The sequence below is a fragment of the Sycon ciliatum genome, chromosome 3 (assembly GCF_964019385.1).
Source record: "Sycon ciliatum chromosome 3, ocSycCili1.1, whole genome shotgun sequence".
NCBI lineage: Eukaryota > Metazoa > Porifera > Calcarea > Leucosolenida > Sycettidae > Sycon > Sycon ciliatum.
Window position 1 is genome coordinate 11,696,777 of NC_088645.1, and position 16,515 is coordinate 11,713,291.

Sequence of the window (16,515 nt, forward strand, 5' to 3'; positions counted from 1 at the left end):
GGAACGCCCCATTGCGTTCGGCAGCCGGGTCTTGACGAAGGCAGAGAGGAATTATGATGCCTCAGACCGGGAAACGCTTGCCCTTGTCCATTTCGCGAATCAGTTCCGGCACTATTTGCTTGGTCGGAATTTTATTGCCCGCACAGATAACACTGCCCTCACCGCACTGATGTCCGTGAAGGAACCACGCGGTCGAAAAGCTCGATGGGTGGAGCAACTCGCTGAGTACACCTTCACTACTGTTCACCGACCGGGTCGGCAGTACTTGAATGCAGATGGTCTGTCGCGTTCCTTGTTGCCGGAGGTGCAACCCTCCCATCTCGAGACTCCCGCAAATAAGCCAGAGCAAGCTAGTTCCTCTGCCACAACTGCGTCTGTGGATGTCGCCACTTCTGTACTTGCTGGTCTCTCCGCAACTGAGTTGGCTGCTGCCAAAGCTGTGAATGTCGACCTCTCAGTGGTCAGTTTGCCCAGGTACAATGCGGTGAGTGGAAAATTTGTTCGCCCTCCCGAAGGTTTCTGGCACTAGTCGTACCATGCGTTTGTTCTCGGCTAATGCAGTTGGATCAGAAGGAACATTCGGTTCGCGTCTGATGCCTCACGGTGCTTGCTCTGCAAGCCCTCTTCCATGACCCTACTTGTTGTCCGCTGTCGTCAGAGCCCATCTCGCTCGCAATCCTGGACTGCCTGCTCGGTTTACTAATTTTGCTATGTCCTGAGTTTTTATTTTTTATGTTTCTGTTTTTTTCTCTATTCACGAGGGCGTGAAATTTTGGTAGGAGGAGGATAGTGTATCATGGCTACTTTATGACACGTAATTTGTATACACATAAATAGTACACCGTAGGAATGCATGGATAGCAGTGCGCATACTCGCACTGCCTTGTATTCTTCTTCTCCTTGTGAGACAATGAACGAATGATAACTACTTACGTAACAACAAGTATGATTGTGCTTTGAGTGCTGAGAGTATACGAGTTACAGATGTGCGGGATACTCAGAAGTGTGTACGGTTATTTTCTCCCGTACTCCTTCATCTGTACGATTTTCTTTTGTCAACAGCTGGTGCACAGTGGAACCATAGAAACTGTAGATCAAAGTCATTATAGGTATGGAAAAGGGGAATATGAATAAAGCTCGCAATAAGAGCCCAGCATTTAATTTGCTTCTTTTCTCATTTAGTAATCCTCATCGGTGCTGAGTTACCAGAAGAAAATAGAAGAAAATAGTCTATCATACCACACCAATTCTCTCTGCACACTTCCCTGTATAAACGCACAGAATCTCGCCCCGTGAGCCAAATCATCAGAGATGCTAGATGGAGGCTGTTTGGTCATGTGCTGCGTTTGGAAGAGGCAGCCCCAGCCAGACGTGCCATGGGAGCTTACTTCTTAGGGGGTAACGGCCCCAGCTTTAGGGGACGCCCAAGAACAACGCTCCCGCGAACGCTCAATAATGATCTCAAAAAGCTGAAAAATAATACCGCCCTAGAGACTGGCGATGACTTGAACATGCTGCAGCAGCTTGCCCAAGACCGTCGACAGTGGCGGGAACTGGTGAAGGCTGTATGTAGCTGCTAATGAAACAATGGACATAATTTATACCTTTATATAATTATAGATAATGGAGATGACTGCAACAGGCTGCAGCAGCTCGCCCAGGATCGCCCTCAGTGGCAGGACCTGGTGAAGGTTGTATGTAGCCGCTAATGCAACAATGGACATAACTTTGCGTTTCCATCTTGTCTTTTTTGTGATTGTGATGCTTGATGTGCACTGTGCTTCCTCGCATTCACTTGCTCCTTCTTGCAGCTTGTCTCTTTTTCTGTTTTTGTTTTTGTTTTTGTTTTGTTTTGACGCTCTGTGTGCATTGCGCTTCCTCGCGCTCACTTGCTCCTTCTTGCGGCTTAAGCGAAGGCTAAATGTGAGCTTTATAAGCTCACTGATGCTAACGCGAATAGAGCATAATAATAATAAATAATAATAACATAAATCCACAACACCACCCAATATAGGGGTGCAAAAGCATAATGCAAGTGAGATAATGCATCTAACCTCGTTCTAAAAATTAGTTAGTGCATGGCAGGGAGGGCCTTATGGCTTGTTTGTGCCCTTCAGGTTAGCTATCGGGCCTACGCCCCTCAGGCTAACCTGTCGGGCACTAACAAGCCATAAGGCCCTCCCTGCCATGCACTAACTTCTACTAAGGTTACTGAAGAGAACGATAGAAAGGGCCGCGGGACAGTGGCATGGGGTCGGGTGCTTGAACATCAGTAATGACGCCATCGGATTTCTTCAGATTATTATTATTTTAAAAGTAGTGGTTGCGACTTCGGCGATGATTTGTAAGAAAGGTTTGCTCCCCACACCGGAGCTCGCGCTATTCCGCCGACTTTACTTGACACTTGACTGACTCACAACTGCCATCCAGAGCACACGAGAAGTCCATCGAACCTTCAGGTTTGCCGAGTCGAAGGTTCGATGGACTTCTCGTGTGCTCTGGATGGCAGTCGTGAGTCAGTCAAGTGTCAAGTCGGCGGAATAGCGCGAGCTCCGGTGTGGGGAGCAAACCTTTCTTCTTCTTCTTCTTCTTATTATTATTATTATTATTATTATTATTATTTGGCTCTTTTCATCAAACCAGTTAAAATATTTTATGACTTGGGGCTCCGCGCGTGCTGGTTTGTACGTGAAGTGTGTGGGTTACAGTGAGGGCTGCGTCCCACCCGCCTGTGTGGATTCACAGGAAGTGTGAGTTACGAAGTCTGAAGAAAATGTTGAAGGGCCTCTGCTGGGATGACGACTACACCATAGCTCAGTGGTTAGAGCATCGCTGGCTACAAGCGAAGGTCCCTGGTTCGAGTCCTCGTGGTGACAGTCAGTTTTTTCTTCAGACTTTTCCCGTTTGTCTCTTTCCCTCAAACCAGTTAATATTATTACTATTATTATTATTATTATGGGTCCCTGGTTCGAGTCCTGGTGGTGACAGTCAATTTTTTCTTCAGACTTTTCCCGTTTGTCTCTTTCCCTCAAACTAGTGAAGATTTTATGACTTGGGGCTCCCCGCGTACTAGAGTGTACGTGAAGTGTGTGGGTACAGTGAGGGCTGCGTCCCACCCGCCTGTGTGGAGTCACAGGAAGTGTGAGTTACGAAGTCGGAAGAAAATGTTGAACAGTCTCTGCTGGGATGACGACTACACCATAGCTCAGTGATTAGAGCATCGCCAGCTACAAGCGAGGGTCCCTGGTTCGAGTCCTGGTGGTGACAGTCAATTTTTTCTTCAGACTTTTCCAGTTTGTCTCTTTCCCTCAAACTAGTGAAGATTATTATTATTGAAAACAAAATTGAACTATTATAGAAAATCTAAGAACGCTAAGAACAACAGCAGTGAAATTTACAAGTGTGAATTTTAACAATGAAAGCGAGAGCAATGACGAATGCGTGTACTAACAATAAACTTGCAACTGAAAAATGAACAAAGATTATTATCTATTCATATTTTAATAGGGCAGTCCCCACAGACTCAAGGTCTTCTTACAGATCAGCAGATATGGAATCGTAGTTGTGTTCACAGTTTGACGGCGCCTGACAGCTCCGTGGAGACGTTCTAGTAGACCTGATGCCGAGTATTGTCATGAGTAAAGGAGAAATATACGGGCGTGTTCCCAGCATTGGTTGCTCCATTCTCAGTGGGAGATGTACCACCAGGGAGAGCGTTGCTATGGGGACCCAGGCTTTCATAGCGGTTGGCACGTGATTGTGTACCTGTAGATGGTAGCGTGTAGTGACATCCCTGCGCTCTGGCATTGGCATCTGCAGGTGCGTCCGGCTCAGAGTATAGCGGGGCGAGGTGATGTTCACTGTTCAATGAAGCCATTGGAACGTCCGCATCGTCAGGGCGCTGGTTCTCACCGTCAGCAATGGCCGAAGACCTGGAAATCCGCATGGAATTACTTGCTTTTACTGGTTCCAACGCAATATCATAGCATACAGTCTCGGACGGATTTTGTGCTGCTCCACTACTTGTCTGAGGTTGGGCTGCAAAGCTACCCGAGGGACGCGGGAGCATCAGCCCGTTTCCGGACTCTAGATGTCGCAGCCGTGACTGATCAGCTTCTGCCAGAGAGGTGCGCTTCTTCCTTCGGTACAGTAGTACTAGTAGCAAGCACAGTGCGAGGATTATCAAGGGCACACCAATGGCCAAGATGACGCTAGTTGATGGCCCCGAGACATAAATGATGGCCACATCTGCACTTGTAATAATTTGTGATACTGGAGCGGATGAATCAGGCTTGGATGTTCCTGTCAATGGGCTGGGATGTGGGGAGGATGTCTCACCGGGCGAGTTATATTTTTGTGTGTAAGATGTAGCCACGTCGACACTCGTTGCTGTAACTGCTACAGAGGTGTTCTGTTGAGGAGAGGTTGTCGGCTGTGTTGTACGGTTTGTAGGCTGCAGGACAGTTGATGTTGAGCAGGTGTAGTTAGATGCACTACTGCAATAGTATTGAAGCTGACTTGTTCCACTTGCATCCGCTAATGCAGGACAGCTTTGATAGAGGGTCTGGCAGGTATCACATGCAGCATGATGGCACGCATCCAATGCTGCAGAAAGAATGAAAAAGATGAGCAAGCAACTTTTTTAATTATTGTAAAAAGGAAAATATTGAATTCTGTTTCATTCCGTTTCGGGTGCGTTTCGGGTGCGTTTTCGTGCCTTGTAGTACAGTATAAACGATGATACATGTAGTAAACACAACGATTTCGTTCCTTTTTTGGTCGCACTTCGTTGTCGTGTAAACGCAGACTAAAACTATTAATTTTATCGCTATGATACGTGTACTTGTATAAGGATTTTCCTTTAAAATAGTGGTTACAGAAATATCGGTAAATGGTGTACTCCTACGCATTGCCCGCTACTTTAGTTTTTTCTTCTTCTTTCTGTAGGCCTCTTTTACGGGCAAATTAAATTTTAACACAATGGTTTAAAATGCAATAAATCATACACTGGAGAAGAAATCAGAAAAAATGCATGTGTAAAGAATTTCAAACCCAAACTAAAAACTTCAAATCAATTTTTTATAATTAAAAATAAACTGGATCAATAAACTCAATAAACCCATTCCAAAAGGAAAAAAACAATAACAAAACAAAAACAGAAAGGGTTTGCTCCCCACACTGGAGCTCGGGCTATTCCGCTGACTTTACTTGACACATGACTGACTCACGACTGCCATCCAGAGCACACGAGAAGTCCATCGAACCTTCGACTCGATATCGCAAAGCGACAGCGTCCTGGAAGTCTCTTCCTGACAAACTAAAGCATGCCTCCTGATAGGTAATACAGCCAGTCAGGACGAGGCACCCTTCTCTGATAGTTCAAGAATACGCCTCCTGTCCCAATCACACAACATTTCAGCAGCCGTGCTCGTCGCAGCCACAGCTTCCTTCCTTTGCTGCGCATGGGTCTGGGCCTTACGCTCCCGCACGGCGTCCACTATCACTGCCACAGGAGTAGAGGCAACGTGGTCACTCCCGGACACTACACTCCTGTGACTCGGAGAGGCGACAGATCGAGAGGGCACATGCAATGTCCCAATGTAGCCACCCACAATACCCAGCACCAGAGGCTCCGAAATGTGGCGAGACAGACGCCGTTGGTGCGCAGACATAGCAACCAAATCCAGGATAGCCATCCCGCCATGCCGAATAGGGAGTCTCAACACCCTCCGATCACCGCCAGACAATGCGGGTTACCCCACAACAACTGGCAAAAGAACCTGAGAGAGGCAAGTCTCGACAGGAGCAAGTACCGCCTCACCCAAATCCATAGCCTGAAACAAGTATGTCCATCTGTGCCTTACACCATGTGTCATTGCAGCATAATCCGCATGAGGCTCAACAGCCGCAAATTCTTTCAGAACATTCATCTCTTGTATCCACTCATCCGCACGCTGAATTGCAAAATCACGACACAAAGCGGAAGTGCCCAGCCCAGCACCAAGGTAACGAACACCATCCGTCTTCACAACAATAGCCGTGTCTCCAAAGTGCTCGTTGGCAGCCACCTCTAGCCCAGGCACCTCTAGCCCAGGCACCTCTAGCCCAGGCACCTCTAGCCCAGGCTTCACAAGCAACTGAGTTTTACTTTCATTAATATTGTATCCATAATCTTCACCATGAGTTTTCAAATTATCATACCACACGCGGAGCGGACCAAACTTCCCCGCTGTGGCAGAGTCGTCCGCATACCATCCTTGGCAGACTCTATCTGAAGCACGCAACGATTTGACCAAAGGTGTCAATGCAACAGCGTATATTGCCATTGATAAAGGATCACCCTGTGTAGTTCCCTCACAAGACAGGATGCTTCCACCTCCAGATACATGCAGCGTTGCTGGAGACTGGTAAGTATTTGTAGGTATTTGAGATAGTGGAGGACACACCCTGGCAATGTTGTGAAGGGCGGCGCATCGATTGAGGCTATTGAATGCATTCTGGGCATCCACCAACAACAAAGCCTCCGTTTCGCCATGCTGAAAAGCAATTTCCATTGCCTGGTGCATCGACTCAAGACCTGTTGGGATCCTGGTACAGGCCTGTTCGACGCCGCACGACTCCATAATATTGGACCTCATTACAGACAAGGCTGCCTTTGAACAAATTCGGCGAAATACCTCGCCCACCTCGATAGGTCTAAGCGCAATGAGACGGCAAGCAACATAGGGTGCCAAAGATCCTACCAGCAATTGGACTGTACATATCATACGCGTAAAAATGGCTATGGCATCACATACGTCGGTCGATGCACCCTTGTAGCACGTCCACATTCTGCGCCAAGCGCCGGAGTCCAAACCAGACGGGCCCGCCGATCCATGGACCGCCAAGGCTGTTTTCTTTATCAAGTCAATATTAATACCGGCATAGTAAATTTCATTCACATGGCCTGGTGGTCCGGGAAGCAACACATCCGGATTAGGCACAGCAGGCGTAGGGTGTTTCTGACGGAGGATATCACCAACTACGCAATCAGTGCCACCCACGGGCACCACATCATCCATAGCAAGAACCGGCGTAACAGACTGCTCCTTCCCGCAAGAGCTGAGCATACGCGCGGCCGTCGTAACTCTGCCCTGGGCCATAAAGTTTACCAAACCGGCGTGGTTGACCATCATCAAAACGACCCCCATGACCAGTCCTACCCATTAAGCCCCGCTGTATCGTGTCGCCCTCATCGAGGAGCTCGATAAGATTTCCATCCTTCCATAACCCAAGACGGCGCTCCAAGTGTTTGCCACAATCCTTAGCTGCCATGGCACGCCCTACGCGTTGTAGTAATAAAGAGGGTAACACGAAAAACCTATACAAGGAATCAACATCCACTCCCTGAGATATATTGAATTTTCGTAGTTCCGTAGTGAGCACTCGAACAAAAGCCTTGCTGGAGGCCCCATTAGGCAGATCAAAAAGGTTTTGTTGCCAACTAATAACCTTGTTATAGGTACGGATGACAGTATCGGATGGCTACATTCGCCCGGTTATAGAGTACGGCAGTCTCGTGTTATCCAACACCACCCGCACACAGAAGGACCAATTAGAACGCGTTCAGCGACGAGCAGCCTGTATCTGCCTGCGGATCCCCCTTTTTGCACCAGTCCATCACAGCTCACTTCTTCATCATCTCCAACTCCCCACATTAGTCTCCTGGCAACTCTTACGACAGGTTACTCTTGCCCACAACATCAAGTACATCCGCGCTCCCCTTCACCTGCAACAGCCTCACCTTGCACGACCAATCACAGAGCAGCCATATGCACTACGACACATGAGAACATACACATTGAGAACATCACACACATACCGACACACCAACTCACCCATCAACCTATCCCTTCACAATTTCAACCAACTACCCCCCGACCTGCGTGAAACAAATAGCAAGCATGCGTTTAAATCAATGGCGTCTAGCCTCATTCTATCATCCATATGCTCCTGTAGTAGCTCACACTGTACCCCATCGTGGCCCCATCCCCCTGCAATGTGTTGGTTTCCTTACTTGCTAGACTGATTTTATATGATTCTGGACTGATTTAAATCATATTATCTTTCTTATTGGCCATGGGCCATCGTGGAAATAAAGAATAATAATGGTATGACTGGAGGGTGTTGCTCCGCCAGGGGCATTGAGACAGGTGCATTACCCGACCCCTTGGCAGGGCCTTCTCTATGTGGTAAGTCAACACGCAGAGGCTGCCAGAAACATTCAACATCTGGCAAAGCACATCCACTGTCATTTTTTGTGTGGTTCGGAAGAATCGGTCAACAACCTGGGGGAAACCAATACAGAAGCGCGGACGACATTATCGGGTGCTACACCTGGAGGATGTTCCTCAACAGGGGGTGTCGAGACGGGTGCATTGGCCGACCCCTGAGCAGGGTCTTTACGATGCGGTAAGTCAACACGCAGAGGCTGGCAGGGACATTCAACGCTAGTCAAGGCGCAGGCATTGCCAAGTAGCTCATGTGGCGCGCAATAATCAGTCCACAACCTAGGGGAAACTGATACAGAACCCGTCCGTAAACATGGTGCTTCATCATCTGGGTGCGCACCTCTCACACTGGGGATAGGTACGGCAATGGTGGAAGAAGCCATCCCCGAGTGTCCACCGAGCGGCTGCGGAGCGGAAGACCCAGACAACACGGTGACGGAAGCCCCAACACGGCCATCAGGGCGCGTAAAGTTTGAGATCCCATCACCGGCACCAGGCTCAACCGGCGGCAAGCAGCCACGAATACATGCCGTACAAGAGTTAGTGTTACCATTTGTATCGACACTACATATAGTGGTACTAGTGGTTTGCCTGACTCTCGGGTCCGGCACATTAGTTTGAAACCTTGCTTTTATGGATCCGGGAATGCGGTTGGCACAGTGCCTTTCCCGACTGGGGTAACAGTCAAAGCACGGATTGGGGCTTGAGGCACTCTCGCAGCGAACGCATGTGCCCCCTTTCGCACAGCCACAACAAACCATTGTGGATTACCAAATGCAGCTACCAACAGCGATGCGCACAGCCCTAACAAAGGAGAAGTAACGATCCTGCCAAACGCACTGCAGAGCCATTGGAATGGCCAAAACAGCTGATAGAAAAGAACATTTTTACGGTCAAACTCTACGTGTGTTTGCAAGCCTAGTTGAAGCCGGAAGCCAATTACAACGAGAAAGGAGCAGTGTGACGAAGGCACCAATCTCGTGGCAGTGTGCCGAACTAAAGATACAGTTGATTTGAAGTGACCGTGGTGAAGAATTTGCAAAGAATGATGAATAGTAAAAATGCTGGTATCAGTGTTACGGAGCGAGCGGCAATGAAACCGTACACGCTATCGACCGCCGTTGCAGCCGACCACGCCGCACTGCCACTTACACATGCAAGGCCAAGGAGCGACCACGCACGCGAACAAATGCAATGATAATGTTGAGCAGGGGCGAAAGAACGAAGCAGAGCGTAGTGGTATTTTTCTGTGTATTTTGATAAGGCGAGCGGCAATGAATCCGATCTACTGCCGCTGCCGACCGACGTTGCCTATTGACTCAATGGAAAGGGATAAACTATAATAACGATATTGATTTGTCACCAGGCTTGTTGGATATGGCCAAAAAAATTTGTATCCAAGCTAACGAGAAGTCAAATTAAGCCCAAATGGAAGGGATCAACAAGAAAAATGACTACAGCTCGAAAGCGCAAGGAGACCTACAAAAGTCTTTCTCGAACACCTAGCCGATTATTGTTATAAAAATCTCTCGAATTACGAGAAACGGAAACAACGCCACTTTTAAGCTTTAGTTAGAGCACTCTGGCGCTAGAGCGACGAGCTATCGTAATGTCTGTGGTGCCTCCTTTGCACCATGGCTGGTAGCTCGGCTTGCTTAATTAAAGCTCGTAGCTGTACTGATGAGGCTTTTTATGGCCCAAAACAGCTTGCTATCTACAGCAATGAGTATAATTATAATACCTGCATGAATGATTGGCACTTACCACGGATGGTCAATGTGACACGAGGTTCTAGGTTTCCAGCATGAAACTTCTCTAACACACTTGGTGCTGTGCCTTGCAGCAAGACGAAAGCGAATTCCGATGAGATGACTTTTGTATTCAACTGGCAGTTGGCTTGAACGGCGATCCCAAGTATATAAGCTTTCGTCACACTGCTGTTATCAGATATGTAGCCATCAAGGGGCACCGCAGTCCATGTTGCAATGCCCCCCATATGTGTACTAGGTGGAATGAGTTTAGAGGCAGTCTGATACTTTTTTCCAGGGAATTCCTCCAATATGGCCAAGTTCGGGTAGCAGAGCGACCCAAGCCCGTCTGCAATAATATCAATCTGGACAAGTGAACAGCTGCTGTAGAAGGATATGTTCGGGAAAGGGACAATTGTCCGCGGTTGGCGAAGTGGTCCAGCGCCGGGCGCACTTGTCAGCCTAGCGTGATTATCAATGGTAAGATTTCCTGCACTTCCAGACAAAATGCATGCTGTCGAGGCTGCAAGGTGGTGCGAAACACGTTCCAACATTCCCGCCCAAAGCACACAAACACACATGCACACCCATATGGATACACACACATGCACACGCATATGCATACACACACATGTACCATGCATGTACACGGACACATCCACAAATGTGCCCACCGTCATACGTACACACGTTCACATGCGCGCATGTACACACACACGCACCCACAAACACACACACATACACATACAGGCACACGCACCGACACACACACACACAACACATGCATGTACACACATACACATGTACATGTACAAATAAAACCACACATAAACACACCCCAATGCGTCAGGTAAACACTCCAACTTGACCCGTATCGAACTGGCATTGTATCTCACAACATCATGTTCAGAACAGTGCTCTAACTATTTGAACCACGCACCCAGTTGCATATTCGGGTAGAAAATGTAGTGCGTTGAATTCCCTTTGCTCAGTGGTGATTTTGTATTGTATTGTATTTTATTATTTTACTTGGGCATTCCCAACAGATGAATGAATTTGTTAAGTTCCTGGCGAAATAAATTGGGGATGTGATTAGTGCGAAGGCCCCCCCCCCCCCCCCCCGGGAAGCGCATTAAAGCGGTCAGCACCAAGGAATGAAATAGATTTGTATCCAGCTTGAGTTTGCCTAATGTGTGAAGAGAGGGAATTATTGACTTGGCCGCGGGTGACTCCGTCTGTGGCATCCGTCCTAGAATCCAACTGCAGTTACCCCTGCCCCCAGTGAAGGTAATAAATACGTGCTACTAGTGTGTGTGACTAAATCAGAGTGGATCTGATATTAGCTTCACTAGCACCATTGATTACACTAGAGTTAATCTAGCCAGAAGCAGTCCATGGTTAACAGGTATGTATACTTCAAATAGAAAGTATATGAACCCTGGAACCAACAACGAAGGTGGCAGGTACAACATTACACCTTCAAGTAGCCGAGACCGTTGGCAACAGACCCAACACAATCAGGCATAAGTGTACCCACCAACCGAACTAGCTGGCACCACATACACACACATACTCACTCACGCACAAACACACACACACACACACATGCACAAACACACACACACACACACACACACCAATCATCTTACCTGTTGCTCCAGTGTCCCGTAGTATCACTCCGAACACACCTACATGTATGATCAGCACAACGATGGGCGGCACTCCGCACTTCATTTTCTCAACGAGATGGTGTCAGCGCGCCGGCAGACGCTCCTATCGTTCAAGACTCCCACTACGAGACACGATACAACATACGCCCTAACTGGAGAAACTCCTCTGACAAATACCAGCACCTTCGTGACCTTCTCCTTTCCAGGAAACGTTCAGTTCCAGATCAATTCATTGAATCAACCTCCAACTGCAGACCGGAGGGAATAATGTTACTGGATGTGCTGACTACTAGTGCAGACGCGTGCAAGTGAGGAGTGTCCCTGCAGTGCCAAGTGTGACCTGGTTTTTGTTCGGCACGCTAGCGAGTAACAGAGTTTTAATAATTCGCGGGATTCGCGTTGGCATCGCTTGAATGTTCAGAAACACACAAACTAGCCTTCGCTTCCGCAGGCCACCACTATGCCTATGCCTTGCACACCTGAGTGGCGAGTTAGCTACCGGTATATGATTGTTGATTACGGGACTGTGTGAAGACGTCAATCATCAGGATCCTAGCCAATGCTATGTGCCAAACAGGACAGTGATGTCAATGACAGGTGACAAATGTCGCGTGCTGTGTGCTAAAAAGCAGGGGATTTTTTTCTTTTATCACCCGTGTGCTAGTTGTCAGTCATAGCACAGTACTCCGTAGTGTTCGACGCTTCGTTCCTTCTTTGTTGTAGTGATCTTCTGGAGCGCCTCGTTTATTCTATTTCTTGTTGGTAATGGGAGTACCGTAGAATGTCTTTTTTCTCTTATCACCCGTGTACCTGTTGTCCGTGGCGACACAATACTCCCTAGAGCCGTCGACGCCTTACTTAATTCGCTGGGTAAGCTGTGGGAATCCTAAAAAAAAAAGCGTGTCTAGCGTGAAGAATACCACTGGGTTTGCACCTACTGTGTATGAAAATATCAAAATGCGACGATGGATCAGAAGCAAGGGGTAAATAAAGCATTATTTTAGAGAGAACATACAGTCATGTACATGACGCGTTGTGCATGTGCATTGTGTATGTACATGCACAATGCACATGTCTACGGCCGTACGGTACGGGTGATGTTCTGTGAAAAGTTGACTGAAAACACACCTACAATGATTATACTTGCCAGTACAGTAGTAAAGTCAAAGGCACGCCCTAGGCACGTGCGACTTGCTGAGTCTACACAGTCATGTATTATTACATGGCATGGAGTTTGACAGATTGGCAAGGCATGACGATTGTGCTGCCATAGTCCTACAGTCTACATTGTACATGTACATGACAATGTACATGTAGGTGCTCTCAATGTGTACACTGCGTCACGACGCCCATTGAGGAACGTGGCAACCTTGCAGTGGGCTTTAGCGCCTGCTCGCTCCAACTGCTCCTCAAAGTTGAGGATCTCTCCACTATGATTAAATTCAGTGATTTATTTATGTATTTATGCACCTCGTAGCGTGCCAAGATGGCCAATTGAATTGAGGAGAGGGTGAGACCAACCACGGAAAAAGAGGAAAAACAACAAAAAACGCGCACACAAAAGGGGAAGGAAGGGATTAGCAACATACAAAGCGATGGTCAGACCGAGGTAGAGAAGGGATGGTTTTGTATCACCATGGCCACATCTTCATGTTCCTGCTTTGTGTTGTCGGTCACACAGGGTGACCTGGACATGCTCATGGAATTGTTGGATTCGCTCTCAGCAGAGGAGTCACCTACGCGAGTGTCGTTGTTATGGAGACCGAGACTTTGGTAAGGATGAGGGTGTGATTGCGTACTTGCAGACAGTTGTGTGTAATCAGGAGTATTTTTTTTTTTTTTAATTTATTGGGAACACAGCCCTACAAAGAGACATGTGGAGACAAACACAAGACAGGACACAGGGGATGTAGGGACGACGTGCCGATGTACAGGGAGCAACTCGACCGACCAGGGGTCTCGGCGTTAGCGTTGCAACCTGGCATCGAAAAAAAGGGGGGGTTGCATGGTCAGGTAGCAAAAATAATAATTTGGTGCGAGAAAAGGGCGCTAGTATTGCACCAAATAATATAAATACGTGTAATGACTAAACCAGAAGGGAAAATGAAGAGAGAGAACAATAATCATAACAAGCAAGTAGTAGAGAGGTAAATACTAAATGGGTCTCAAATCTCAATATCATCGTCACAGGTACTGTGTGGACCACAGCCATCTCTTTCGGATTAGATCCTTACATACGTTGACCTTGAAGGTTTGGAGGCGTCTTGAATGAGGCTCGTGAAGCAGGAGGTCCGCAGGCAGGTTGTTCCAGGGTGTGATGGCGAAGAAGGGGAAGGATCGCAGGAGGTAGTCAGGGGCTGTGCGAGGGGGTGTCCACTTCAGCTGAAAGGCATCGTCTGACGTTTTTGCCGTGTGCACATGCTAGCTACGGCAGGGGGCTTGGTTGGTGGCAGCATGGCCTTTACCTGGGGAGGCCCTGGAATGTAGTGCAGCTTGAACAAGTATGACAGGGCTGCCACCATCCGACGAAGCTGAAGACTTTGGAGGATGGTTCCAGGTCCCAGGAAATGCAGGGCACGTTGCTGAACCTTGTCCAGCTGGGCCATGTTAGTTGCGGCTGCGCTCGACCAGGCCAGTGGGGCATATTCAAGTAGGGGTCGCACGAATCCCTTGTAGACCGTCACTCGACCATGGTCGTCCAGGATGGGTGCTGCCTTTCGTAGGAAACCCAGCCTTTGGGAGGCGCGCAGTGCAACACTGCGAGTGTGCGCTCTGTAGGAGAGAGTAGGGTCGAGCATGACTCCCAGCAGCTTCAGGGTATCTGTCTCCTGGAGTGCTTCACCTCCAAAGGTGACTGGTGGAGTGCAGGGGGGAACGTGCTTGCGATGTAGAGTCATGCGCTGTGTCTTGGCTGGCTCAAAACAGATACGCCACTTGCGGCCCCACTCCTCAAGACTGTTGAGGGACCCTTGGAGGGAGGCGGTGGACTGTTGGAGATCGTCAGTTGGCTGTACTAAGCTGTAGAGTGTAGTGTCGTCTGCAAAGCTGCTCAGCTGCGTCCCTGGAGTTAAACATTGTTCAATGTCACAGGTGTATAGAAGGAAGAGGCTGGGTCCTAGGATGCTGCCTTGGGGGACACCAGCCTGGATGGGTTGAGCATCTGACGTCTGGCCTCCAACCACAACGCGGATGTTTCGGTTGGTGAGGTAGTCCTGTAGCCATACAAGCAGGCGTCCGTCGACGCCGGCCTGCTTTGCTTTGTACAGCACTCCTGTGTGCGATACCCGGTCAAACGCACCGGCAATATCCACGGCGAGGACCTGGACACAACCGCCAGTACTTATGGTGTGGACCCATTCATGTTGGACAGCCGTTAAGATATCTGCGGTTCCTCTACCACGTCGGAATCCAAACTGGCTGTTTGGCAACACCTCATGCTTCTCTAGGTAGTTAACCAGTTGCGTGTTTACAATGCCCTCCATGACTTTCGACATGATCGTTAGCAGTGATATTGGTCGGTAGTTCGATGCCAAAGATCTGGAGGACCGTTTGTGGACTGGGACTACATGGGCAAGTTTCCATGCCCTAGGTTGCACACCGGCTAAGAAGCAGAGGGCGAAGAGCTTTGCCAGTGGGTCTGCAGGTTCAGATGAGCACATCTTGAGCACACGAGCAGAGATGCCATCCGGTCCAGTTGCTTTTGATACAGCCAAGTTCGCCAAGTGCCGTTTGACCGTTGCTGCGCGGAAGTGAATGTGCTTTAGCGTGGCATAGGCAGGTCGTTGCAGGTCAGGCAGGTCAGCAGCACAGAGGTCGTTATTGCCAAGGCTACACTTGTTCGCAAAATGCGCTGCAAAGCACTCGGCTTTCTCACGAGAAGAGTGGAACTCTTGTCCTGCAGGGTTGGTCAGCAGGGGGATGTCAGAGCAACGTCCCTTGCCTGCTGCGCTCTTGATGGTTGACCACCACTCTTTGTCCCGGAGGAAACCTGCAGTAAGCTTGTTGCGAATTCTACGTTGATGTGCTAATCGCGCTGCATGACACGCTTCCACTTCGTGGTTAACAGCTGTGATGTACTGGACCTTGTGGTTATCGTTGCGGGGATTGCGTCGCCACAGCTTCCATGCCCGCTCCTTGGCATGATTGGCGTTAGAACAGTCCGGTGTCCACCATACAGGGTTGGATTGGTGCACCACAAGCTCTTTGGATGGTATGAACTGTTTCATTCCATGCATGATGACATCAGTTACGCGCTGACAGGACTGCTCCGCACACCCATGGATCTTGGCGGGCCAGTCTATGTTGCGGAGGTAGGCTCTCAGGCGGTGCCAGTCAGCAAGGGCGTATTTCCAAACCTGTCGAACAGCAGGATCTTCGCGTCGTGGATGCTGTTGGAGAAACTCGGCAATGATAACGGCATGATCAGATCGTCCAAGTGGTGCATAGGCTGTGGTGCATACGGGGTGTGGGAAATCGGAGATGATAAGATCGAGAGTATTGTTGCCGCGGGTTGGCTGGGTGACATGCTGGACAAGATGATGTGCTGCGCAGACTTCCTCCAGGCATTCACCGGCTCGGGTAGTCTTGCTACTCTGTAGCCAGGCTGAATTATGCACGTTGAAGTCCCCTGCAATTATAACATTGCTGCCAAGACGGCGGACATCATCCAAAGTGTTGTCTAGGTAGTCCATCAGGCTGGTGTCTGTCTCTGCACAAGAGCCAGGCCGGTAGAGCGCACCCAGAACAGTCTTTGTTCCGGAGTGCATTGCCAGGGAAATCCATAAGAGCTCGTGATCACGGCAATCTATATCCCCGCGTGCTAGTTTG

The 16,515-nt window shown here is 48.8% G+C and overlaps 1 protein-coding gene across 1 annotated transcript; it reads right to left on the bottom strand.

Annotated features, from left to right (window-relative positions):
• Positions 1–3,352: 3,352 nt before the first annotated feature.
• Positions 3,353–12,171, bottom strand: LOC135812464 (uncharacterized). Its single transcript, XM_065325821.1, has 3 exons — positions 11,668–12,171; positions 10,035–10,541; positions 3,353–4,605 (listed from the first exon to the last, which is right to left on the bottom strand). Exons 1-3 carry the CDS (start codon positions 11,750–11,752, stop codon positions 3,608–3,610), a joined length of 1,590 nt encoding a protein of 529 aa, XP_065181893.1. The 5' UTR covers positions 11,753–12,171; the 3' UTR covers positions 3,353–3,607.
• Positions 12,172–16,515: the final 4,344 nt, after the last annotated feature.